The following is a 27241-nucleotide window of genomic DNA, read 5'->3' as shown; positions in this document are numbered from 1 at the left end:
GATCCTCTGTATATTTGTTCTATCTGTTATTAGAAATAGGATATCAAAATCTCCAGCTATTTCTATCTTTAGTTCTGTGGGTTTTAACTTCATATATTTTGGAAATTTGTTGGTAGGTATGTTTATAATGGTTTTATCTTCTTAATTGATTGATTGTTTTTTTCAACATGTAAAACCTTTATTTGTATCTTGTAACATTTTTTATTTAAATTCTATTTTGTCTGATATTAGGTTAGCCACCCTAGGTCTGGTTACTATTTGATTGGAGTATCCTTTTCCTTCCCTTCACTCTCAACCTACTTGTATATTTGGTTCTAAAGTGAACACTATTTAGTTGGATTTTGCTTTATTTTTAATCCACTCTACCTTTTAGTTGGAGAGTTTAATCTGTGAATTTAAAATAAGTGTGGATGAAAAAGGACCTTTGCCATTGTGCTGTTTGTTTTCTGTATGTGAGATCTTTTTTGTTCCTCTAATTCTCCATTACTGCCTTTCTTGTAATTGATTTTTTCCCCTATTTTACCATTTTTATTCTTTTCTTGTTTCTTTTTCTGTGTACATTTTAGTTTTTTTCTTAGTGGTTACCCTTTGGATTACAATTAGCATCTTAAAAACTATCACATTGAATTAAAACCAACATAGTTTCAATAGTATATGAAGACACTGCTCCTTTATAGCTCTGCCTCCACTATTCTGTTGTTATTGTCCCAAATTACAAATAATATGTAGTGTGTCCATTAACAAAGACTTATAATTGGTTTTTATATTTGTCTTTTAAATAAAAAGGAAAAGTTATAAATGAAAGAAACACAATCACTTTATTTACCTATGTACATGTGCATGTACCATTTTTCTTTCTTTGTATGGCTTTGAGCTACTGTCTAGTGTTCTTTCATTTCAGCCTGAAGGCTTTCCTTTAGCATTCTGTACAGGGCGTGTCTGCTGGGACAAATTCTCTTAGTTTTTATTTAAATGTGAGTGTCTTAATTCCTCCTTCATTTTTTGAGAGATAGTTTTGTTGGGTACAGAATTCTTGATTGACAGGGTTCCCCCCTCCCTTTCAATACTTTAAATATGTCATCACATTGCTTTCTAGCATCCACAGTTTTTGAAGAGAAATCTCTGTTAGTATAGTAATGGATTCCTTGTATGTGATAAGGTGCTTCTCTCTTGCTGCTTTCAAGATTCGTTCATTGTCTATCTTTCAACAGTTTCACTATAATATGTTTTCTTGTGGATCTCTCTGATTTTCTTCTGCTTGGAGTTTGTTGAGCACCATGAATGTGTAAATTGATAGCTCACCAAATTTGTAAAGTTTTGAGATATTATTTCTTCAGGTATTCTTTCTGCTCCAAGTTGGGCAAAACAAAAGCCAGCTTTTACACCAGTCCTTCTGGGAGCTATTAGGTAAAAAAACAAACAAATACAACCTCAGTTATTTGAGAATAAGGTTTTTTTTGCTCATTCTGCACTAACAACCGCATTGGGAACATGAATTACCATCTTCATGGATGCCATGGATCTGGGGAGTGCAGGATGGGGTGGCCAATTTAAAATGCAACAGCCGGGGGTGCCTGGGTGGCTCAGTGGGTTAAAGCCTCTGCCTCAGCTCAGGTCATGATCCCAGAGTCCTGGGATCGAGCCCCACATCAGGCTCTCTGCTCAGCGGGGAGACTGCTTCCTCCTCTCTCTCTCTCTGCCTGCCTCTCTGCCTACTTGTGATCTCTGTCTGTCAAATAAATAAATAAAATCTTTAAAAAAAAATGCAACAGCAGGGAACCTGGGTGGCTCAGTGGATTAAGGCTCTGCTTTTGTCTCAGGTCATGGTCTCAGGGTCCTGGGATCGAGCCCCGCGTCAGGCTCTCTGCTTAGCGGGGAGCCTACGTCCCCCCCACTCTGCCTGCCTCTCTGCCTACTCGTGATCTCTCTCTCTCTCTCTGTCAAATAAATAAATAAGATCTTTAAAAAATAAATAAAATGCAACAGCATTCTCTTCCTGCAGGTGACAGCAATAATTATCACAGTAAGTGTGACCGCCTCTTTCTTTATTAAGCTTCCTATAAATTCTTCACTTAATTCTAGAGTTTCGCAACAGTTGATTTAAACAGGACTTTTCCCAGGTATTAGTTGATTTTTGTGGCTGGATGGAAGCTTTCAGTTCTCTACCCCCCCCCATTTTCAGTGATCTCACTTCCTTCTTTTCCTTTTTGAATCCTTTATCGGATCTTTATATATTTTGAAAATGTACGTGTTACAAATCATATTCTATTTTTTATTAAAGGGGGATTGTATATCATCTTTTGGCCCCCTTTTCACTGAATACTGTTGCACTTCATTTGTATTTTGGCATGTGGTATTGTGGTTCGTGTTTTGACTGCTGAATGGTATTCCAGCGTAGGAGTTTTTCCAGGAGATTGTTTAGCTCTTACTGTGTGAATATTTTGTTTGTATGCCTTAATTGAGGTGAGGTAGTGTAAGAGATGGCGTGTTTCTCCAGCTACCAACTAGCAGGCCATTTTAAGGCACCCAGTATATGGAGCATGGTACCAGCCTCTGAAGGGTATGTTAGTACGGCAGGGTGGGCCCAGGTGGTGCCTAACTCAAATGTGAGATAGCAAGGATGGGCACAGATGTGACTACTTGCGGATACAAAAATGAAGGAAGAGAATTCCAAGGCACCACTGAGGAAGAATTGCTGACAAGCTTTGGGGGAAATTGGATATGGATGATAAAGGATCAGAAATTGAAATTACTTCTTAGGATCTCAGTTCCCCAGAAGCTGGGGTATCAGTGTTTGGGGGAAGGGATGATTCTAGGAAGAGAAACAATGGAGGCAGGGCAGGATTTATATCCGACGAATGTCTCCATATCCATTGCTTCTCAGGCTACTCCTGGATCAAGGCAGGAGTTTTATCTCTTGTCTCTGATTTTGGAAGGCTTTTCCTCTATAATCTAGCTCACATTTTCCTGTCAGATAGAAAACCCCCATCTGCTTGACTCCCTGCATGGCTCCTTGTTGCCCTGAGTCCCAGCTCCTGGCTCACCTGCTTTCCCTGCCCTCCACCTCCCTGCCCAGGCACCTCCCACCTCCCAAGTAGAGTTGGGGCAATGGTCCTCTGTGCCAGCTCTAAGCCACATGGGGACTTCTTGGCCCCACAGCCTTACCATCTCCTTACTGCCTTTAAAATGCTATAATTTCTTTGGGGTCCAGATCAGATTCTGCTTTTTTCTGTGAAATCTTTCCACATTTTTTTCCCTTCCTTTCCAGAATAGCCTTTGTATATCAAGTGCTTATTTGGATTTTTTTGCTGAACCAAAGTCACAAATCGTTGAAGTGGCCTAAAATTTTAAAAGACTGTATAATCTGAATCTGTTTATCTTTCTTTCATAAATAAATTATTTGTGTTCTAGAATGATATATGTAGGAAGAGTTTGTGCTTAAATTAATGAGGGCAAAAGTACTAAATCTTTTGAAAATAGTCCATGTGATTATTATGCCATTTAGATGGTTAAGGGAGTCTCTCACCAAAGTTGATAAATGTTTGCACTTAACAGCTTTTAAGAAGTGAATGTTCAGGGCGCCTGGGTGGCTCAGTGGGTTAAGCCGCTGCCTTCAGCTCAGGTCATGATCTCAGAGTCCTGGGATCGAGCCCCGCATCGGGCTCTCTGCTCATCAGGGAGCCTGCTTCCTCCTCTCTCTCTGCTTGCCTCTCTGCCTGCTTGTGATCTCTCTGTCAAATAAATAAATAAAATCTTAAAAAAAAAAAAAAAGTGAATGTTCACTCCTCTGTATCCAGAGTTTTAGGTCATCAACACTGCGTTATCTCTTGTCTGTGGTATAGCCATCAAGCATGGAAGGTGCAGGAGCAGGCCAAGGGAACCGTCCACCCAGGTGGTCTCTACTAGCTACCTGGAGTCAGGTCCCATCAAAGCCTCTTCATGAAACTGGTCAGTGTGGCTTACACACAGCCATTTGCTTTGTATTTAATATTCATTTGGTATTTTATATTTTAATATCACATGTAAATCTGACCAAAATGATAATTTGTTTTCAAAGCCAAGTTTCTTCAGAGGTTTGTCAGCAAAACTTCAGAGTTGAAGGTTGTTGCATGGAAATGAAATCAACTGTGGGCCTTTGACACATTGAATTGAACTTAGGTAATCAGTGGGGCTTGGGGAGGGAGGGACATTAGGACAATTCATGCGTAAGGGACAGCATGTGCGTAAGGCAGGCTTTAATTTGAGTTCATGATGGCCAAGTCCCTCTTGGTTCAGTTTTCTAAGTCAAAAGGGGGCTGATTGAGGCCACTATTCTAACTCTTGGTGCAAATGCAATTTTTTTTTTTTCTAACTGGTAACATTTACTATAAGAGGGAAATCTTTTGACTGATTCAGCATTGCTTTGGTCTTGCATTTTATATTTATACATAAGAAAATCATATGTACATAGAAGGCACTTAAGTAATATTTTATTAAAGTCTTACTGTGCACTGGCTCTATGCTCAATCCTCATCCTACCTGAATGACCACATCTATTTCTCACAATGATGCTGTGAGGTCAGTAGTCATTTAACCTGCTTTACAGTTGAGGAAGCAGGAGCTGAGAGGTTGGGAAGCCTTCTCCAGGGTGGATAGTGGGTTAGAGGCCAGACAGGACTCCAGCCCTGAAGCCTGCACTCCCACCCACCGTGTTTTGTGTGCTGCTTGTTAACATCTGTGGGCTAAAAGAATATAAGGTGGCCTAGATTGAGTGGGGATGTCCTATGAGACTCACACATAAGATGGGTACTGAACTTGGTGCTTCCAGATCCTTCCCTCACTCTGAATCTGTGTCCAGACTGCAGAAGCCTCCTGGTTATCTCTCCCAAAGCACTACTTCTCTGTATTGGACATGCCCATTTAGTTATTCTGGAATTCAGGGAGCAGTGAGACAGCTTTGCGCTCTGACTTCTTGCCAGCTCTGGGACCTTGGTGAGTACTTGCTACTTAAACACCATCTTGCTCTTGCAGCAGAGTTAAAGCATAATGGCCATAGTTCTAGCTGCTGGGCTAACCTAGGTCTATAGTTCACATTAAACATTAGCTCATATTGCCTCCAGGTTTGAAACCAGTGTACCCAGAAGAAATTTACAAAGGGACAGCGATGTTGAAATATTTTAAGTGCAAACAGGAGGAGTCCTGGCTTCTGACAAGGACAAGGCTATGTTGTCTAAAGTCCCTATTTGATCCTCATTTTTCCGTCCTTTCCCAGTGGCCTTTTCCTCTCTGGACCTTCAGCAGTCTTGTGCCTGAGCATTCCAGCTCCCTCTTTCTTAAATGCCTCTGATGAGATATGTATATGTAAATTCTCTTACTTCATCCCAGAAGCGGTCACTTTAATATAGTTTCTCCCTGGAGGGATAGTGCTGCTACAGCCAACCAGCACTCCAGATTTGGAGCACCAGAGAAAAAATTTTTAATTGCTCACATTCTGAGTATAGAGGGGATTTGGGTAGCAGAATTGTTAGTGGGGGCTATCGCATCCCAACTTTTGCTTCCCACAGTCCAGCATTTGGTGCACAAGCCTCTGGCTGCTTACATTTTATTGCCTTCTAGTGGGAACTGGTTTCTCCACCCATTCTCACTGTGATCTCAATCCCCTGCCATTGTGCTAGCCTGAGGACGCAGCTAGATCTGAGGGTGGGAGACAATGAAGAGATAGAGAGACACTCTCATTTAGTGCATGACTTGGCTAAAAAGTGTAAGCCTGTCCATGTTCCTTGGTCAAAGCAAAAAATGTGCGGGAGTCCTGTGAGCAGGGTTTTGACCAGGTGAACAGGACCGAATAGGTAGGTGTTTAATTTATCTTACGGGAGCTCTGGGAACCTGGACTCTGATAATTTCCCTGTAATGAATCCGTCTCTCAAGAGTTCCTTTCCCAAAATAGCATTGTCTTCTGTAACCTGTCCAGATACTTCTTAACGTCTTGCTTGTCAAGGTGACGGCCAGCATGTGAAAGACATTGACAGTTTAGGCGATTTCTATTAGCAAAAAAATATGGGCTCAAAAGCTTCTCCTCTGAATGAATGTGTTGTGTAACATCTGAGCTGACTCAGGATAGAGGTGCATGCTTTAGCTCTGAGAAGGTAGAAGGAGGAGGAGAGCCCGAGCCAGACAAGGTGTGGGGGAGGAAGGCCAGCACCCAATAGCACAGGCCACCCTGTGTTGCAGGCTTCGCCTAAACCGTATCTCTGGGAAAGAGTTCCTGGCTACCTGTTTGTATCCCTGAGTCACCACAGACCCCCACCCTCCAATGTGGTATGTTAACCTTGGAGCAATATGGAGATTAGCTGCAGAGCTGAAGCAGGATCCCAAAGGAGCTTCAGTTCTGCAGCATCTACACAGCTTTCTTTACCACACACTGACCAGATGCCTGTGCTTGGGACGTCCGAGCTGACGACTGGAATCCCTCAAGGTAAGAAGAACCCCCTCCCAGGAAATGGACTCCTCCAATTTTCTCACATGATTATTCAGGCACTTTCACTTTTCCATATATAGGAGTCACTCAGGAGCAAGCTGTGACCAGTCAGAGGGAGTGACACAACTGCGCTCAGTCCCTCCCTCCTCACCTTCCTCTCATGTGCTCACAGGCTGGTCTGCAGAAGTGAGCCCTGTGGCTCTGCCAAAGACAAGCCTGCTGGGTTTACAGAAGGAAAAAAAACCAACAAAACCAAAACCCCAAACAAATCTCAGGCAAAGTCACAGCGCTGAAATCGGTACCCTGAAGAAGCTGAGTGGAGAAGTGTGCCGAGATGAATGGCCCGGTGGATGGCTTGTGCGACCATTCTCTAAGTGAAGAAGGAGCGTTCATGTTCACCTCAGAGTCGGTCGGAGAGGGGCACCCGGGTGAGTAGGTGGTCGTGGGCTCGTGGCAGCTGCTGCCCAGGGGAGTCATTTTACCAGAGGCCTTAAAAACAGTTTGTGTTGGTTACTCTGCGGGACCTCTGGAGTCACGGTATGAGGTGTTTTTCATTCTATTAGTTTGTAGTTTTGTAAAACAGCCACTGAGTATGAACTGGGAAGTGATCAGGCAATGAAGCCCAGGGCTCGCGCTTTGCCCGCCTCCAGCATCTCCACGTGATGGGGCTGCAGCAGAGAACACCCACTGGGTTGACGGAACATAGTATACAGGGGACGTGTGTCATCAGATATCCACTTCATATATATTTTTGGTGGGGGCGAGAATAAAGCTTTATTATCGATGAGCGACAAGTCAACAGGGAACATTCCCACAGACAAGACCGTGGTCACTGAGTTTTGCATGTAAGGCACATGCAGGCTAGGCATGAACGGCACATTCTAGTAGTCGCTGAGATAGATCACCAGGTCCTGAAGGCCTCAAGTGTGTTAGCTGAGAGAAGTACAGGTGACCTCCTGAAGAGGAAGAACATTCGAGCAGTTTTTGGTGATGAGGAGAAATGGGAGAGGCTCACACATGCGGGCAGCGAGGCCCATGGTCAGAGCCTCAGGCTGGAGGTCAGTGGTTTTCAGACCTCAGGGAGCATCTGCATCCCCCAGCAGGCTTGCTGGTGTACAGTCCCGTACCCACCCCCAGAGTCTCTGATTTAGTAGGTCTTGGTTGAGGCTCAAGATTGGCGTTTTCAGTAAAGTTCTCAGGAGATGCTGCTGCTGCTGTGGGAAACACATTCTGAGAATCACTGTTGTAGAAGAATCCTAGGGCTCGACACATTGATTTATGACTTTTAAGCACTTCTTCAAAATTCATTTGAGTATTTGAAGTTACGGTAACTTATCACCAAGGGTGCCTTTTCTTCCTGTTCCTCATCCACTTTCTTGCATACTCCTAACTCAGCTTTCATCATCTCCTCGCCCCCCTCCTTCCATACGCTTTAGCCAGTGGTTCTCAACAGGGGGCAATGTTGCCCTTTTCCCCTAAGGGCATTTTGTATTTGTCTTCCTGAAACCGTTTTTTTGGTTGTCTGACATAACTCTGCGTGAGGGATTGGGGGTGCTCCTGACCCTTAGTGGCTGGAAGCCAGCTAAGCTTCCAAACATCCTGAATGCCCAGGACCCTCCCCCTGCAACAAAGAATTTTTCCAGCCCCAAATGTCAACAGTACCGCTGTTGAGAAACTTTGGCTTACATGGAGTTTTGTAGGTGACTTAGCTCAATTCAAAACAAACAGCCTCTTTCATCATGCACAACTTTATAAAGTTTCTGGGTCTACAATGTAACCTTGGACTCATTTCCACGTGTAACCCATGAAGACCATACACGGGTTAGGAGAAGGATTTGACCCACTCAGAGGATGTGGGTGCTTGACACTCAGTGGCCAGTGGTCCCGTCGTACATACAGCAGTATGCTCAGTGGACAGAGAAGAAAAATTCTAGCCATCCAGTTGGCTGTTTTGTCCACTTATGGTAGCCTTTCAGTTCATCTGACTCTCCTTTCACTTGCCACGAACAGTGAACTATCCATGTAATTCAGCTTCCCATAAACCTTGGTGATGGCTTGCTTGTCATTCCAGCACTGACTTCTTCTCCACTAGGAGGATGATACGAATGCTTTTCCAACTTCCCAGAAAACCAGCTATAGGCTATCTTAAAGCTACTGAGCGCTAGTGATAGAAATTCCAAAAGCCTAAAGAAACAGTACAGAAAGGGCCTCCTTAGGCATTCCTTTAGTCTGTGGAGCTATCTTAACACTCTTGCTCAGCTCTAGCTTTATTCCTAATACCCCTTATCCCACCTCCCTGGGTGGACTGCGGACATGTGACCTGCGTCCTTGAAAGAAACAGTCATCCACAGCGGGCACATGGGCAGCCCTAGCAGTCCTGACAGGTGGGCCTAAAGGAATATTTTAGCAGCAGGCCTTCCTTGGTAGGGGTGTGCAGAGGCGGTGGCCTCAGATAAACCTAGATTTACTGTCAGCTCTGCCGCTGGCAGGAGGTTGCACAGAGAGCCTCAAGGTGTAGGAACAGTTCCCCAAGGCAAGTTTAGAGGACTCACCTTGAATGGCAGATTAATTTTTTTAAAGATTTTATTTATCTATTTGACTGGCATAGATCACAAGCAGGCAGAGAGGCAGGCAGAGAGAGAGGGGGAAGCAGGCTCCCTGCTGAGCAGAGAGCCAGATGCGGGGCTCGATCCCAGGACCCTGAGATCATGACCTGAGCCACCCAGGCACCCCGCAGATTAATATTTTAAGTTGCATTGATGTTAACATTTTAAGTGATGTGCTTGTGAGAGCAGAATCACTTGGTTCTGGGTCTGGGTCTGGGTCCTTAATATGAAAACTGAAAAGCAAAAACACAACAGAAGGACACAAGGAAGCTTCTGGAGGTGATGGCTATGTTTCTTACCTTGTTTATGGTGATGGTCACATAAGTGTATTCACATGTCCAGACTCCCCAAATTATATACTTTAATTTTATGCAGGGTTTTTTTTGTATACCAATTATACCTTGATAAAGCTGAGAAAAAAACCTTATGACTCTATTAAGAGCAAACTCTATGGATATTTTGAACATTAAATGAGATATAATATGTGTAAATAGATGTCACTTTTATTTCTGAGTCTGTGAACATTGGCAGTTCACCCAACCCAAGGCAAGACTGGATTTTTCCACAGTGCACCGCACTGAGGGTCTGTAGGTTCAACCATGTAGAGTCCTTAAGGCAAGTAGTGGAAAAAGAAGATCAGATCCCAGCTCCTGCTGAGCCATTGTCAGTCCCACCTTGACTGAGGTCAAACCCAGCTAAGAGGACAAATAGGCTTCAGGAGGCTGTGAGACCGTGGGCGTGATCGCAGAGCTGCTTATGAAAATGTTCTGCAGAACAGCAATGATGTTAGAAGCTCTCCTCTGGAATTCCTGGGGGTGGGAGGGGGTGGATTTGGGCGTAGTATCGTATGCATAGCACACACAGCTTCTAGAACCTGCGGCGCAATGTATCTGTTTGTCCCATCTGACTTTACGTGTTGGCACCTAATCTTACCAATGTTGTTAGCTGTTTTAACTTCTATTTCTAGGAGTTTTCTAGATTTTAGACTTAAAGGGAATATCTTGAGGAATGAGAGGCTTTTTAGTAGGAGAATGTGTGTGTGTGTGTGTGTGTGTGTGTGTGTGTGTGTGTGTTGTGTCTCTGTATGTGAATTGCTTTAGTCTCTTAGAACTGATTTTGGAATGTACTTCTTTTTTTGGGAACACCTTGAGTTTATATAATATAAATCATCCAAAATTAGGCAGAAAGGAGAAGAAATAAAAATTTCAAAAAGTTTCTAATTTTTTATATTTAAAACAGTATCCTCTTAGGTAGGTAAATTTGATATGTAAACTTACCAAGTATCTAATTATTTTAACACTTCAGTTTGTTATACCTGATATTTCTGTGATTCTCATACATGTTCATTCTTGTGCAGATAAGATCTGTGACCAGATCAGCGATGCCGTGCTAGACGCCCATCTGAAGCAGGACCCCAATGCCAAGGTGGCCTGCGGTGAGAAACGCCTGCTCCCTCCCTGCGGAAGACCTCAGTGGGCTGGGCTTGAGCCCTTTGCCTGTGCCTGTGCCAGAGCTCTCGTCACAGTGGGGGTCAGGGAACCCAGCACCTGGGGGGCTCCCCAATGTGATTATGGGTGCAGCTGAATTAGGGCCTTGGTCAAGGGCAGGGGTGCCTGCATGGAGACCAGAGCCCCGCTGTCCTCCCTGTGCACTGCCCAGATGGCTCCCTCCCTCTCCAGGGCCGCCCTAGCCCCTGCCTGGAGCCCCGCAGGGACCTGCACCCTCGGAGGGTGGACCTCACCCCAATAGCTTGGTGAAGAGCCAGTGAGAAGGTTGGTCCTCCTTGCTCTCAGGATCTCAGCCTGCAGCGCAGTGTCATCAAAAAGGGGTGGGCGAGGCGTCCTGGACGCCAATGCATGTTGGACTGCATTCCTTGTGACAACCACCTACCCCTATCGTCTCACTCTGAGCCACACGGCAGTCCCTAGAAGTATTGTCTTCGGGTATTAGTTGGGGAAGCAGACTGAGAGAGGTTAAATAAGTGGTTCGAGATGACACGAGCAGGAGGCGCTCGCTGCGAGAGTGAGGTGTGACCCATTCTGTCCGAGGTGCAGTTCTCCGGGCCGCTCTTACATGTGCTCAGCCCTTCTGCTGGGATGTTCTCTGTTTGTTAGCTTTAGTCTTTTATTTCCAGAATTTGTGCCTTGTAAGACTCTCCACAAGGGTCTGGGAGGGGCTCCCCTTGGCTGGCTCGTGGCCGCCCACTTTCCTCCCTCTCTCGCAGAGACGGTGTGCAAGACGGGCATGGTGCTGCTGTGCGGCGAGATCACCTCCACGGCCACAGTGGACTACCAGCGGGTGGTGAGAGGCGCCATCAGGCACATTGGCTACGACGACTCTGCCAAGGGTGAGGCGGGGCCCCGGGTCTGAGACACGTGGGTGCCCCAACAGTGTGTCTGAACTGAGGCTCTCGGTCCTCCGTGAGGGCAAATACCCCCGGGAAGAAAACATGCCTAGGCCCGTCTGGCAGGGTCAGGGGTCAAAGTCTCTGGGAACAGCATGGTGGCCCATGTGATGGTGTCCAGTTGAACTAGCCCATGTCTGTCCCTCTGTCTGTTTCGACTCTGGTCTTCTTGGTGCAGGCGAAGGCTTTGAAAGAGAGAAGTGCCTACCGAGGAGGGGAGCTGCCCCCTGCTGGGGACGTGTCCTCTTTCATTGTTTGAGGCCCTCTGCTGTACTCCTCCCGCAGATGAGGAAACTAAAACTTGGGAATGTCCACCCTTTGTGTAAAGCGACAGCCAGCAGTCAGCTGCCTGTGTAGACCCCTGTGCTTTCTGCTTCTCTCTGCTGCTTCTCATGATAGAGAAAAAGTCGACTCTGTCTAGAAGTGGTAGCCATGGCTGGTGAAGGGGGCAGGCTGGCCGAGGTGGGCTCCAGTGCCAGGCAGTGCGGGGACCTGCTTTCCAGGAAAGGGACACAGGCCCTGGCAGGAGTAGGAGGAGCTCCACGATCAGGGGAAGTGACATCTGGAAAGAACAGGAGGGTCCAAAGCAGATTCCAACATCGGAGACAGGGCAGGATGGGATGGGGCTCAGCCTGGAGTGACCTCAGAAGACCGCCGCGAGAGCCAGATGCTGAAGGCCTGTGTGCACGGACATCCCAGCTACTGGGTCTTTAGGGCGACGTGTGCCACCGCTGTGGGTCAGGGCAGACTGGAATGATGCAGTGCACACCTGTGAGTGGGAGCCCCTCGCGACTGCAGGTGCAGACACAGAAGCTCAGGGCAGCCACCTTCTGAGCTGCCCAGAGCACTCCCTTGAGCACATGACAGTTTGGGGGGACTGTGTTGGGAATCAGCGGGAGGAGGACCAGTGAGCACAGGCAGAATCTCCCAGTCAGCACACGAGGGTGTTCATAGAGGAAACACTGTCCCCAGGCAGCAGCTTCCCGACAGGCTACCCTGCAGAGCCTTCACCCTGTTCCACAAGGAGAAGCCGATTGTTTACATTTGTGTAGACCTTATTCAAGAGCAAGTCTTGTTCTTGCTATGCAGAAGGGAAACTTCCCAGGAGGCCATGTCTCCTAGAAAGAGTGAAGCGGGGCGCCTGGGTGGCTCAGTGGGTTAAGCCGCTGCCTTCGGCTCAGGTCATGATCTCAGGGTCCTGGGATCGAGCCCCGCATCGGGCTCTCTGCTCAGCAGGGAGCCTGCTTCCTCCTCTCTCTCTGACTGCCTCTCTGCCTGCTTGTGATTTCTCTCTGTCAAATAAATAAATAAAATCTTTAAAAAAAAAAAAAAGAAAGAAAGAGTGAAGCGAGCGAGAGGCCAGCTCTGCTGCTGGTGGCATTTCTGCGTGCCCAGCTTGTCCCCGCGCCTGCACCCACAGGAGCCCGCGCAGCGTGGCGGCTGCCCTAGCGGGGCCCCAGGCTACCTGCCCCTCACTGCTCTGGGCTGCACAGTCGCTGGGCAGCTGCCTTTCCGGGCCCTGCTCCTCTCTCCTTAGTCCCCTGAATTCCGTGTTTCCAAGTCACTTGGAGCGCTTGATGGATTTGCAGCACTGAGATGATTCACCGTGATTAGGAAAAATGCAAAGTGTTTAATGCACGGTGGTGAGTCCTTGGCAGCCCTCTAAAGACGGTTGTTGGTGTGTGTGTTCAGAAACATTTGCTGGGAACAGGAAGCTGCAAGGGACAGAGGCTACCTGATGCTCCCGGGGTTGGGCTGCTGCCTGGCATTAGATGACGCGGTACCAGGTGCCCAGTGGCCAGTCGGTGGCACAGTGTGCAGTGAAGGGAGGGAGAAGGAGGGACGGTCCAGGGGCGTTTACTGACAGCCGGTCTGATTTGGGTGTGTGGGGATGGGGAGTCGGAGGAGGAGTGTTCTGCACAGAGACATAAAGTGGAGGAAGAAAAGCGAACCACGCTGAAGGCTACACCCAAGGGCTTGGCTGGGGCGGTTCAGCAGGGAGGGGCTGCGTGGAGCTGAGGGGCTGGTTCTGCTTCATTTGGCGGGAGGTCCCCACGTGAAGCATGCGCAGGAACAGCAGATGGATCTGGTTGGCTGGTTGGTTGGTCGTAGTGAGCTCACACGGACAGCCTCGATAGAGCCGACTGGCAAGAGAGTGGCAGCTACTCAGCCTGCCAGTAACACTTGACCTTGTGGTGGGGCCTCTGTGAGTTTCAGCCCCTCATTCATGCAGTCCCCATGGCTGAGCCTGGCAAGACCTGAGGACCGTCAGGGAGATGAGTGTGCTGTCCAGGCGTGGCAGCCCCTCCCCGGGGCTCCTTGGGCTGGGCTGCCGCCCGCCAAACCTCTGCGAGCCAGTTCCCAGCCTACGGCCCTTTGCTGGGGAGAACAGCCTCCATCTCCGTGCCTGACCTTTGGGGATGGGCGGATGGGGCCTCGGGCTCCAGAGGGATGCTTTTCCATTACGCTCCAAGCCATGTGCATAGCTTGGGATCAGAGGACTCTAGGTCTGGGAGCCTGTCTGGGTAATTCCTGTGCATTATATGTGTCCAGTATATTCAATACCTGCACCAGGCACACACCTGGGCTCCAGAACTGCAGTGCTGGAAGGTGATTTTCAGCCTGGTCTTAGAAGGTGCCTAAGGGGGCAGGGCCAGAGTGACCCACCTGCTCTTCAGCCTGAGCGACTGTAGCTCTTGATCTGGTTTTTATATAATCTGGGTATAATTTAATATAGTAAAGTGCACTGTGGAGGGTTTTCTTTGACTTGGAGTTCCAGATGATCATATGGGAAGGCTACACGGGCTTCCCATCCCTGGGCCTTCAGCTTTGAGCCCGACCCACCACAGCTGGTTAGAGACCACCCACCTCAACACCAGATGCCACATGAGGAGCTGAGCAGTCCACCAGGAAGCTCACAGCCACGCTCTGCCTGACCCGTCCCCCCACTGAGGCCCACTTTCCTTTCTGCCTAGGCTTTGACTTCAAGACCTGCAACGTGCTGGTGGCTTTGGAGCAGCAATCCCCGGATATTGCCCAGTGTGTGCATCTAGACAGAAACGAAGAGGATGTCGGGGCCGGGGATCAGGTAAGTACACAGGGAGCATGGGCGCAGTGTCGGGTCGTGGGGATAGCACTGTCTCTCTCCACCCTGGCTTGGACTCTGGGGAGGAGCTGGCCGGGAAGGTCACGAGCACTGGATGGGGTGCAGTCCCGTGTGGGTGGTACATGCAAGAGGCACCCGATACACCCGAGAGTGCCAGCCAAGTGTTAGATCAGAAGGACGTTCCCGCCGTGTAACATGGGCCTTGCTTGGCCGGCCCTCCCCCCGGCTGCAGGGCTTGATGTTCGGCTATGCCACCGACGAGACAGAAGAGTGCATGCCCCTCACTATCATCCTCGCTCACAAGCTCAACGCCCGGATGGCGGACCTCAGACGCTCTGGGGTCCTCCCCTGGCTGCGGCCCGACTCCAAGACTCAGGTGAGCTTCCTCCTCTCACCTCCCACGGAGCCCCAGACACCCCCTTCCCGCACCCCGTGGCCCTCTTGATTTCGTGTCATCACTCGGATCAAAATGTTCAGTCTGGACATGCAAGAGTTACTGATTGTGAAAAGAACTCTTTGTTTGAAAACTCTTCAGGTCTAGATGTTTTCTCTCCCAATTTTATTATGAAAAATGTTTAAAATACAGAAAAATAGAAAGAGCAGTTCTAGATCTTTCCTTGTTGCCCTCTTAGCATATATTGACCCTGGTCACATGACTTCCTGGTCCCTGCCACAGGGTGCTTGATCGGTTTCAGACATCGGTCACTGCCCTTCCACCTCCACAGGTCTCCCCACCTTGAGCAAGGACTGAACACCGAGTTGACAAGGGCTGTCTGCGTCTCGCTGTGACCCTTCACCCCTGTTTCCCATAAAAAGGCTCTCCCTTTGCTGTTTTGGACTCCCTGTCCCCTCGGACCCTGACCTCACTGCTCCATGTGGTGGGGAAATCCTCACCCATGTCCACATTTGAAGGTTGACCGTGATGCAAGTGCGGACATGGGAGGCCCCCAGTCTGCCCCCTCTCTCTGCGTCCTGCCTAGTTTAACCCTGGTGACCCTGCTGGCCCCTTTCCCAGGGCTGCCTTCTCAGTTCCTCCTCTGCCCTCCAACAGGTCCTGGGCCCTTCTTCACACGCTCTCCCCCTCCACCCACACTTCTGCCCAGTTTCCACCGTGTCCCTCTCAGCGCCCCAAGCTTCTGCCTGCCAGGTCTCTGAATCAGCAGCCGTGTTTCCCGTCCACCCTGTAAACACCTGTGCCTGGGAGCCATCATGTGTGGCCTCAGTGTTGTCTCCTCCACAGCTCAAGGGAGTGCAGTGGTGCCCCCACCTCCTGCTCAGTGCCCCCCTGCCCCCCGTCTCCACCCTGCTTTGCTTTGTGCTTTCCCTCCAGAGCATCTCTTCCTCTCCAGCCTGGTTCCCAGGGCCAGGATCCACACCAAGGATTCTCCCTGCCTGGAAACTCCCCTTAACTCCCTTTGGACTTTTAATTTCTTCTTCTTTTTTTTTTTTTTTTAATTATTATGTTCAGTTAGCCAACATAGAATAGAATCCTCTGTAGTTTTCTGCTTCCTATAGGGGGACAGAACCCTACTTGTTATTCTGGGATTCCAAGCCTTTTATGGTCTCCCAGTTTTACCTTCCTCTACCTCCCCTCCCCCAGTCTGCTTAATCTGGCTGATTTCACTCCTGTTCCCCTTATTTCTAGTGCTTTGCACCTGTGTTCCCACCCTCCACCTTACCTGGAATCTTCTCAGGTCCTCCCCTCTCCATCAGTGGCCCACAAAGCTCCCACCTCCTCTGGCTTTCCCTGGTGGCCACCACCTGACGGGGCCTTCTCTTGTTCCTGTAGTTGGAATTGGGCCCACGTGGTTGTGTAGCTCAGCACAAAGCATGTGACTGTCCCGTTATTACGAGGTGCATCCTTCTTGGCCCCGGTGGGAGGCCGCACAGGGCAGAGGTCGCCGCTGGGCTGATTGGGGCAAGGAAGTGCACTTGTGGCCTAAAGCAAACCCTTCCTGGTGTTCTCCAAGGGACCCCTAGGTGGGGAGGGGAGCCATCAGTACTCCTCAGGGGTGCTCTGAGGTTGTGGGGCAGGGGAGCTGACATGCAAAGACTGGTGGGATTGAAAGAGAGGGGCACACAGGAGGCGCTGGGGCACCTGGGCCGGTCCTGAGGCAGGGCAGCGCTATGGTGGAAAGTGGGGTGGAGATTCTCAGAACACAGAATCGTGGAACAGGGGTGGGAGGAAGTCGAGCTACAGGGTTTTCCTTTTCCTTGTGTGGCCGTGAGGCCCGGAGGCACCCCCGTGGGACCGGCCAAAACAGGGAAGGTCTGCATCATCCCGCTTAGTACTTGGAGGCTCCCAAGTCCACGATGGGGGCTGGGGGACCATGATGTGCTCTTATGGGGGCTCCCTTCCTGCAGGGCTACACAGAAGCCTCTTAATGCTACCTGGACACTGAAGTCCACCTGACTGCCCTGCTGCAGGGGGGCTGAGCCCCTGGCATCGTAGAGGTGTGGGGGTGGATCGGCCCCGGCCAGCTGTCCCACAGTCCCACAAGCGGTGCCTCCCCATGAGCCATACTGGGTCAGAACCGGTTTCTGGGCCAGCTCCCGAGCCCATTGGAGAAGGGCTTTCATGACCTCAGCAGAGTGTTGACTGTGAACAGGATGAGTCTTTCCACCTGAACAAATGCTTGCTGCTGATATGGGACTCGAGTGGTGGTGTGGACGGCTATTTTTATACCTAGTCAGAATGGTGTTTTCCATGGTGTGTTTTTCCCCACATCTTGCTGACATGCTGAGATAAGGGACGCACTTGGAACTCTTTGCCCTGCCCCAGTTGTGTGGCTCTACATGGAAGCCCAGGGCTCACGGCTGGCCGAGTGGGACATCCAGGGAGCAGGCGAGGGGGGAAGACGGGCCCTGCAGCTCCTCAGGGTAGGAGCCTTCTCCTGGGCCTGATGCCCACGCAGTGGGTCTGGTCCCAGAGCCGGCCACAGGCCTCCCCTCCTGGGAGCCCCCACCACAGATGTCCCTGTGCCCCTGCCTCTCGTGCTAGGATCAGATGTCACGTGGGCAAGGCCCTTCCTTCTTCTGGACTCCACCTCAGGCTTTTCGAAGCAGGCAGGGCACAGAGTAGGAGTTGTAAACAGGCCCAGTACTTGGTGGACAGCGGAGGGGCCTTGGGCAGGCAGAGATCCTGCCAGAGGCACAGCCCCGGGGAGGCACTGTTGGCCGTCCCATGGTCCTCTCAAGCCCTGGCCTAAGAATAGTGCTCCGCCTGGTAGCCCGTGTTGCTACCAGGGCCGTCTGGCCCAGCTGCACTCCTGCGGGCCCCACGTGCCCTCCCCACCCCCGCCTAGTGTGTCCACAATGCCTCGGGTGGCACAGGGGCCTATGACTCCTGAGTGTCTCTCCAGGTCCTGAGCGGCAGCCTTCTGCTGGGCAGTGCCCCGGCTACCAGGCCACACAGCCCCAGGGCTAGCAACCGCTTCCCCCACCTTGAGGCGCTAACTGCTTTCCCAGGTTCACCTGCCATCCACACTGTCCCCCTCCCTCTCTCTCTGTCAGCCTGGTGTGTCCAGACCGCAGTCCTTGGCCACTGGTCAGATCAGGCTGTGACATCGGCCTCTTGTGCTCGCTGATGGATCAGCATAGCCCCGGGTCTGTGAAAGAGGATTTTGTCTGTGCTGCTGTGGGAATGACGCCAGCTTTTGGATGGGTCAGAACAGGGTTTGGCTTTTTGGCTTTTCTCTGACTGCTGTGTGACTTCAGACAAGTTGCTCCACTGCTCATACCTTGTTTTTCTCAATTGTAAAGTGGAGATAAGAATGCCAGTCTTGCTGGGATGACTTAAATAGGACTCGGCAGGGCCCAGAACGGGTGCAGCGCTGACACAGTTGGGTAGAAGGGAGCATCGCATTGCTCACTTGCAGGGGTCCTGCACGTGGGCTCCCTCCCTCCACGTGCTCTCGGCTTTTCCTTGCTTGAGCTGAGATACCCAGATGGCAGTCATGCGCGGCTTTTCGCCCTCTCAGTTTCAGCCAGCCTGACCTGAGTCCCTCTCACCCTGTCGCTACAGCAGGCAAGTCCCCTGGCAAGTACACTTCCAGAGCTCGTCCACTGAGGGGCTGCTTGAGGCGGACGTCTGTGCTTCTTGCCGGGAGCCAGGATACCTTGGCTCCAGGCTGTGGAGGGTCAAGAGAGGGTTTTGGCCATGGGACATTTGTTCGCACCCAGTGCCCTCTGAGATAGAAGGCGGGGAGTCTAGTTGGGTCACAGATAGAGGAGAAACTCTGTAACCCTGAGTCTCTAGGGGGCACTAATAGGGGTCCTAGGTGGAAACTACTTATGCCTCATACCCAGTTATCCCATACTTAGTGTGGGGCAGTTGCTCAAATATGAGAATATGTCAGACTAACTTTCCCGGAGGCCCTTGGAGAGGACAGGAGCCCCCCTCCCCGCCCCAACTTGGCTCCCGGGAGCCTGATAGCGATGTGTCCTTAGCTCAGGGCAGTACCTTACGGTGTCTCCTCCTGTTCTTGTGACCCAACAGGTGACAGTTCAGTACATCCAGGACAACGGCGCTGTCATCCCTGTGCGTATCCACACCATCGTCATCTCCGTGCAACACAATGAGGACATAACCCTGGAGGCCATGCGCAAGGCCCTGAAGGAGCAGGTGATCAAGGCCGTGGTGCCCGCCAAGTACCTGGATGAAGACACCATCTACCACCTGCAGCCCAGCGGGCGGTTTGTCATTGGTGGTCCCCAGGTGCGCCCTTGCCTCTGAGCAGAGTCCTGATTTGTCCTTGTTACTGGGGTTGCTCACCTGCCCAAGCATAGCGGAGCGGGTAGCTTTGCGTGGCTCAGCCACATCTGGCCTTGGACAAAACACGAGCTCAGCTCTCACTCCGTGGGGCTGGTTGTGTGCACATCAGTGCATGCAGAATGACATGTCCCCAGGACTCTCCCACCTAGTACGTCCTGGCCCCCTGCCCCCCGGTCATACTTGCCCATGCTGCTGCCTCACCCAACTCACCATTGCAGGTGATGGGCCTTTCCCAGGGGGTATTACGGAGTTTTTGCCACAGGTTACCTTAAACTCATGTGCGGCAGGTGTTTCGATGGGGACCCCTGCTGCCCCCTTTCTTTTCTCTCTCCCAGAGGGAGGAAGTAGGGATTGGCAGAGCTCCCCAGAGAGGCTACTGACCTCTGCCAGGCGGTTCTTAGCTGGTTCTGTGACCGAATATAGTACAGGTACACGGGGTAAAAGAAAGGCAAAGCTTACTGTCATTTCCTATAGGACTTCTCAAAGCCCAGATGTGCTAGTGGGAATTGTGGGTCTCAAAGCCTGGGTGTAGAGTACGCAGTCTTTCCCCAAAGCCCTAAATGTGGAGCCCCTGCCCGCTAAGAACATGGTGATCGCCCGAGGCGGCACAGAGCAGCCACGTGAGGAAACGGGCCTCATGGCCTGTGCTGGGTGCCACCAGCCAGGACGACAGTCCGGGGTGTACCTGTCACAGTACAGTTCCCTCCTGCAGTTGGATTTTTCCAGCATGACCGTCTCACAAGAGCAAAGCCTGAAGTAGGCGCTGGCTGGGGTTCCAGAGAGCCTCTGGCCCATCGTCTGCACTTGCCGATGGGGCTCTGTCAGCTTCCCTGGCTTTTGTAATGGGTCAGTGACTGAACTGAGGTTAGACACCAAGGTTTCCAGCTTTAGGGACAGGGAAAGTCTTTAAAAAATGCCCACAGGCAGCCTCAGGGAGCCCTTGCCACATAAGTCCGGTGGCCCTCAGGGTGCTGCCGTGGTCTCTCCGCCCTGCCCTCTTGGCACTCTGGTTCTTATCTCCTCCTTATCCTCCTTTCCCTGTACAGGGGGACGCAGGCGTCACTGGCCGTAAGATTATCGTGGACACCTATGGCGGCTGGGGGGCGCACGGTGGCGGGGCCTTCTCTGGGAAGGACTACACCAAGGTGGACCGCTCGGCGGCGTACGCGGCCCGCTGGGTGGCCAAGTCCCTGGTGAAAGCGGGCCTCTGCCGGAGAGTGCTGGTGCAGGTGCGCGGGCCCCACTCCAAACCTCCCATCTCGGCCCCCGGTGAGGACATGCTGGGCTGCTGGGAAGCCCACAGACTTTGCCAAGGGCTCTGGGGCACGGACCCTGAAAACGTGAGGGAGGTGGAAAAAATCTGCAAGGAGATAGTCCTCTACAGAAAGGGCTGCTCCCTGTGAAGATGGTGGGGATTCTTCTAGGCAGACAAGGCTGGGGAGCACGTGGGGCAAGTGATGGGTGGTCCAGCTTCCTGGAGAGGTACAGAGGCTTCTGTCCCTGACGCTGCTCTCTTCTGGAAGGTTTCCTACGCCATCGGTGTGGCTGAGCCACTGTCCATTTCCATCTTCACCTACGGAACCTCTCAGAAGACAGAGAGAGAACTGCTAGATGTGGTCAATAAGAACTTTGACCTTCGGCCCGGTGTCATTGTCAGGTAAACGCGCTACCCATCGCTATCAGACAGGCCCTTCCTCCTCCCTCACCCAGAGGCTCAGCTCTTGCTGGAAGAGAGACAGAAGGACTTCCAGCCTCCCCAAAGCAGGAGGACCTCCAGGCTTCTGGCCCAGCATGACACACACCCCAAATGCAGGATGCCTGGAGGAGGCTGGCCTGGGGACACTGACGGCAGTGGGGCCATCTTTAAGCAGGTGGGGGGTCGTAGGAAAGTAGTTTTAAGGCCTAATGCTGAGAGTGAGCCAGCAGGTCTAGTCCCATCTACCCTTGTGTCTAATGCCATCCCTGCTTTCTGGAGCATGGCGATGTTATTGGTCTGCACCAGGCCAGTGGAGTGGAGAGGAGAGGAGTGAGGCACAGTGAGGCCAGAGTTCAGATCCTGGGTCCTGGGTGCGTCTGGCTGAGCCTGTCTCCTAAGGGCCAGTGACAGTCACCTCAGAAGGTGTGGTATAGCACAGATAGGAAGTTTATGGGAAATTGCTCTGAGTAGGGACACTCCATGCAAAGATCATCACACTGTTAGTCACTCCTGTGTTCAAAATTCAGAGAAACTCTACTCCTTTTCCACTTAAAGTGACCCTTTCCTTTGCTGACTATGCAGGGATTTGGATTTGAAGAAGCCCATCTACCAGAAGACGGCATGCTACGGCCATTTCGGAAGAAGCGAGTTCCCATGGGAAATTCCCAAGAAGCTTGTGTTTTAGAGCTGGTGGGAGTGGGGCCTGATCTGGCCCTGGAGGGGTCTAGGTGGCCTGGTTCCTCTTCTTCAGGATCCCAGCTCTCACATGTCCCAGACCCAGGGCCCTGACTGCCCTCCCAGGGTGTGTCCCTCCCCCAACCCCCGACTCACCCCCTCCTGGACCAGGCCACACCCTGAGGGTTAGCCGGGAGCTGTCATCACTGTGAATGGCAGGAGGCTTGCTGGTGCTGGGAGTCACACCTCCTCAGGAGGGTAATCACAATGTTCCCCTGCTTTTCCCTCAGACCAAGGCCATGTTAATTTAGTGGGAAAACCACCCCTGTCGAGAGTAAATCCCCCTCACTCACCTCCCCCGTGAGTGGCCTGCTCCTCCGTCACAGGTCCCAGGGATCCTGGGTGGGCCAGGTTTGCCCTTCACATCTGAGGCCCGTGCTCAGAGCCAGGGCCTTCCCGGAGGCCCCCTGGGCGAGGCACCTGGCCGGAACAGGAACGGGGCTGACCTCTCCCACGTATCCACACTTGTGCAAGGGACGGAGCTGATTACTGATCTCATTTCTTCTTCACTGCAACATGATGGGGCGACACCACACCCCCACTTCTATAGGGGGAAACTGAGGCACAGGCTACCTAGGTAACTTTCCCAAGGTCCCACAGCCCCGCGTCAGGACCTAGACATGAGTCCAGGAGCTCTGACTCAGGAACCTGTACGCACCCCCTGCCCCCCGCCAAGCCCTTTTCCCACCTCATGCCAGATGCAGACCCGAGCAACAACAAAGCAGATTTGAGATGAAGCTTTGTGACTTCTTCCCTGAAGACCTGGTGTTTCTGCAATTAGGGGATTAACCCCTGGCTCTGGGTGAGCCCTGGGCAGTGGCATGCGAAGACGGGACAGAGACACAGCTTGTCCTAGCTCAGGGGGCCAGCCTTTCAGACGGAGCACCAGAACCCTGTGTCCTTCAAGTCCTTCTCTCTCTTTGGCCTCGTTATCTGAGTGCCATTGGAATAAGTGGGTTAGCCCCTCAGATGCCCCTTCCAGGGAGGCCAGCGGTGAGGCCCGAACATGTGATGTTAAATAGTGACCCAGGTGGCATAGCTGAACTCCCAGTGGTAGACAAGTTGGCTGGGATGTCCTGAGGAGATCCTGCCTTTGCCAGGTGGCTGCTGGGCCACAGTACTCACAGGGCCTGAGTGGTCCTCAGTGTGCTGGGGTCTTGGAAGCTGCACAATCCCCTGCCTTTCCATCCCTGGCCAGCACTTCCCACCCTGCCTGTCCTCAGCCTGGGCCTCTGACAGCATTTCTGCATTCTCCCTAACTGCCTGGACCACGGGCTCAGGTAGGGCCCCCTGTGGGTCCCAAGAGAACACTGGAGACTGGGCTTCTTCCCAGGGCACGTGATGCTGGTTCTGGCTGAACGGGCAGCCCGTGAAGCCCCATCTGGGGAGCAGACAGTCTACACTGGAGCTTGGGGCCCAAAGCACAAAGACCTGAGGCTCTTTTCTTTCTGTCAGAGAAAAGGCAGCTCTTCTGGGAAGGAAAAAGAAGACCAAATTTGCATCTAAGCCCAGAGCTTGTGTCCACTCTGGAGGCTCCGATGTGTCTGTGGGCGTGGGTCACCCAGCAAGTCTCAAGCTCCTTCCAGGAGTGGGGGTCGCAGGTTTGTGGGCCGTGAGTTCCTCTCACTCGGGCCGCATTAGAAGTCAAAATTCACGATGGTATACTTTCCCCACCCCCTAGAGAAACAAGATCTTTTTTGGGGTCAACATTGTTTATAAGAAACTGGAATCTTTATTGTTAATAGTTCCTGCTAGGACAGGATAAATAAAACAGAATAAACAGTCCTTCTGTGAATCAGACTGGAGGAACAACTACTCTATGCTTAGTTTTTGTCGGCAAACCTCCAGACACCCCAGCTCTGAGGAGCATCCCCTAACCCTGAGCAAAGGGGGTACCCCCTGCTCTGTGTTTCCCCACCCAGGGCCCCCTGTTCCTGTCTGCGTGGGCTTCTCCACCAGAGATAAAGGCTTCTCCACCAGAGATGAAGGCTTCTCATCCCCAGCGACTGCGTTGTCACTGCGTTTCTCTATTTACCCCTCACCACACCCCGCCGAGTTTCATGGGGAGAACCTGAGGCCCAGGGGGTGAGAAAGGTGACCCGGGCACCCGGCTGGCAAGCGGCCCCCCGACTCCCGAGTGCGCATGCTCCATCACCACATGCTACCGCCCCAGGGCCTGGTGCCCTCCCTGCGGACCATCTGTAGCACGACTGTCACGAGGGGGCCCCTCCGGCCATGCTGTCCATTGGCTGAATCGATGAAGTCAAATGAAGGAACTGCAGGAGGGTTTTGGTGTGCAGAGAGATGAGCTCTGTAATCCCCTGTTCACACACTGTGTGAGGAGAATTCAAAGGGGACATTTGTATTAGCAGACTGTAGGAGCAGAAGCCCCTGGAAAGGCAGTCCTAAGGGTGCATGCAGCTGGGTTTGGGGTGGGGGGGCTTTCTGCACTGTGTCCTATAAGCAGGCTGTGGGGAGAGGACCCTGCTCTGGAGAAATGTCTGGGTCCATGCTGAGGGAAAAGCCGCATGAGGAGGCTTTGAGACGGCTGGTCCGGGTGCCAGGAAGGGCAGAAATGTGGCCAACACCTGGGAATGTGGCAGCCGTGTGGAGAAAGCCAAAGGCCACAGGCTTGCATAAGACAGTATCTGTGACTTGGGCAGCTACTACAGGGGCCATGCAGTGACCTACTTTTCCTAGAACATAATCCACATTTTGAAAGAACAGAAAGAGACACTGTGAAACATTGGAATGCTTGCCTGAATGGGAAGGCAGTGAAGGAATGGGTTTTATGGACATCAAAGGGTAAATGATAAGAGAGAGCAGAAGGAGAAGCCACTTCTGAGCCACAAAGTCTTTCATGAAACCCTCCAGTGTCACAGTGTTGTGGAAGTGGTGAGGGACATGGGTGGGGGGGGGGGGGTCAGTAGGTAGGAGGAAAGCCTACCAAGGACAGTGGGGTGTCCTGGGAAGTCAAGTGAAGATGGTATGTCTGGGGCCAGGGAGGGCTCACCCATGAGCAATGATACTGATGGGTTAGATGATGGAAGGCCTCAGGGGTCCAATGACTTCAGTGTGCGGAGATGGGTGGTGGCTGGGAAAAGGAAGAAGAGGCTGTAATGCCTCTTCTTCCCACCCCAACTTTTAATTTCTTGGTACTTCTACTAGACTTCTACTAGACACTGAATAAATTTTAGGGTGCATGACTAAGCTGTCACTGTCCCATGTGCCCGCCCAGTGTCCAACTGTCTAGCCTCATTCTGGGTTCCACTCCCTGTCACCATAGTCCAGACTTCCCAGCTTCTATGGCTTCCTTGAACAGGCCCAGCTCATTCTCACCTCAGGACTTTTGCACATGCCATTCTATCTGTGATACTCTTCTGTCTTTTTAAATGGATGCTCCATCTCATCCTGTAGGTTTCAGAAGAAATTTCTGTCTTTCTGAAAAGCCCCTTCCTTGTAACCTCCCATTTCTACCCATTTTTAGTTTCTTGTTTAATGTCTAACACAATGTGTAAATATGTATTTCCTTGTTTAAACCTCCTTGGGGCCCACCCCTTCATGACTCTTCCACACCCACCCTCCCTTCTCTTCATGTAGTGGTACCTCTGCATCCTTCCAACCTCAGTTTACCAGTCACCCTCCAGAAGGACACTCTCAAACGTGCTCCATAAATTATGACCACCGCCATCTCTATCTTCTCCTGGACTTCCAAGGCTGCCATGCTTTATGGACGTCAGTGCTTGCTTTTTCATGCCTGTTGCCCCCACAGGACTTGGAATTCTCGAGGTCTTACCTTGTCGGCTCCGTTTTGCCGTTTCATACCTGGATCCAGTGCAGGGCTTGGCCCAGAGGGGTAGCTTGTTGTAGTCAGAGCAGAGAATGGATTCTAGGCATGTCTGTCTCTCCTGCCCTTGAGCTCTCCTTAGCAAAGAGATTTTGGAAGAGGTGAGGATCCTGCTTGCCCTCTGGTAGTTTCTGTGCCAGGCTCAGGTGCCCAGAGATACAAATTACAATTTTCAAGAGAATTTTTTTAAGGCACCCCTTAATGTGTACTGTTATGACTGTGAGGACTTTTTGTTTGTTTGTTTGTTTGTTTTATTTGTGTGTTTGTGTGTGACAGCACACGCACATGCAGGGGGAGCAGCAGGCAGAGACAAAGGGAGAAGCAGACTCCTCACTGAGCAGGGAGTCAGTTGAGGAACTCAATCCCAGGACCCTGGGATCATGACCTGAGCTGAAGGCAGACACTTAACCTAGGCCACCCGGGGGCCCCCTGTGAGGACTTCTACTATAGTCACTTGGCATTTTAATCTTTCAATACAAGATGTAGACGTGGGATGACAAGATGACAAGCCCCATTTTCCACAGAGAAGCCAGAGGAAGATGACACTGGGCAGGGAGGCAGTCAGAACGGGCAGGGGAGAACTTGGTCTGAAAGGGGTTTTAGAGGTGGCAGAGGCCAGAGGAGTAGGGAAATGAGAATTAGAATCAGCATCTCAGCAGTGGTGGTTATGGTGAAAGGCTTGGGGTGGGGAATTAAAAAGACATTTTTGCCTGTGACAAATCCCCTGGAGTACCTGTGACGCAGACACAATGTGAGAAGCAGTGTGACGTAATAACCAAGATATGCAAACAGCCTAAGTGTCCGTCGACAGACAAATGGTTAAAGATGATGTGGTACAGATACAGGATGGAATATTATTCAGCCATGAAAAAGAAGGACATCCTACCATTTGCAACAACTTGGATGAACCTTGAGGGCCTTATGCTAAAATAAGTCATGCAGGGGCACCTGGATGGCTCAGTTGGCTGAGCAACCAACTCTTGCTTTCAGCTCAGGTCATGATCTCGGGGTCACGAGATCAGATCCCACATCAGACTCCCTGCTCAACAGGGGATCTGCTTGAGATTCTGTGTCCCTCCCTCTCCTTCTGCCCCTCCCCCTGCTCATGCACTCTCTCAGTAAATAAATAAAATATTTTTTAAAATTCAGGCAGAGAAGGACAAATGCTCTATGATATCATTGTTTGTAGAATCTTAAAACACCAAACTCATAGAAACAGAAGAGTGGTTACCAGAGGCTGTGAAGTGGGAGAAATGGGGGAGACGCGGTCCAAGTGGAACAAACTTCCAATCAAAAGATGAGTAGATTCTAGGGATCTATTGCGCAGCAGGGTGATTATAGCGAGTGTCCTTGGAAGTTGCCAAGAGACTAAATCTTAAATGTTCTCGTCACTGCCTGGAAATGGGCAATTATAGGATGTGTTGGAAGCGTAAGCTAGCGCAACAGGGGTGATCACTTCACAATATATAGATGTATCAAACAAGCATGTTGTACGCCTTAAACTTACGCAATGTTACATGTCCATTTTATCTGAAAAAAAAAAAAAAAAGGCAGGGTGACAGGCACCTGGTCCCTGGGCTGTGAGGTCTCCTGCTTTCTTACCATGACACCTTCAT

The 27241-nt window shown here is 51.0% G+C and overlaps 1 protein-coding gene across 1 annotated transcript; it reads left to right on the top strand.

Moving 5' to 3' along the window:
• Nucleotides 1-6200: 6200 nt before the first annotated feature.
• Nucleotides 6201-23578, top strand: MAT1A (methionine adenosyltransferase 1A). Its single transcript, XM_047703394.1, has 10 exons — nucleotides 6201-6454; nucleotides 6538-6885; nucleotides 10421-10498; nucleotides 11288-11410; nucleotides 14443-14555; nucleotides 14806-14949; nucleotides 19072-19290; nucleotides 20394-20576; nucleotides 20871-21004; nucleotides 21626-23578. Exons 2-10 carry the CDS (start codon nucleotides 6792-6794, stop codon nucleotides 21726-21728), a joined length of 1191 nt encoding a protein of 396 aa, XP_047559350.1. The 5' UTR covers nucleotides 6201-6454; nucleotides 6538-6791; the 3' UTR covers nucleotides 21729-23578.
• The last annotated feature ends 3663 nt before the right edge of the window (nucleotides 23579-27241 follow it).

The sequence above is a fragment of the Lutra lutra genome, chromosome 14 (genome assembly GCF_902655055.1).
Source record: "Lutra lutra chromosome 14, mLutLut1.2, whole genome shotgun sequence".
Lineage (NCBI taxonomy): Eukaryota > Metazoa > Chordata > Mammalia > Carnivora > Mustelidae > Lutra > Lutra lutra.
The sequence above is the reverse complement of the archived record's forward strand: the minus strand, read 5'-3'. Positions and strand labels throughout refer to the sequence as shown.

Excerpts from the sequence above, each read along its gene's own strand:
- MAT1A (XM_047703394.1), top strand. The coding sequence starts at position 6,792 with ATGAATGGCCCGGTGGATGGCTTGTGCGACCATTCTCTAAGTGAAGAA. Across the intron at positions 14,950-19,071 it reads GGCCCGACTCCAAGACTCAG|GTGACAGTTCAGTACATCCA; the intron begins GTGAGCTTCCTC and ends GTGACCCAACAG. Across the intron at positions 20,577-20,870 it reads GCCGGAGAGTGCTGGTGCAG|GTTTCCTACGCCATCGGTGT; the intron begins GTGCGCGGGCCC and ends CTCTTCTGGAAG.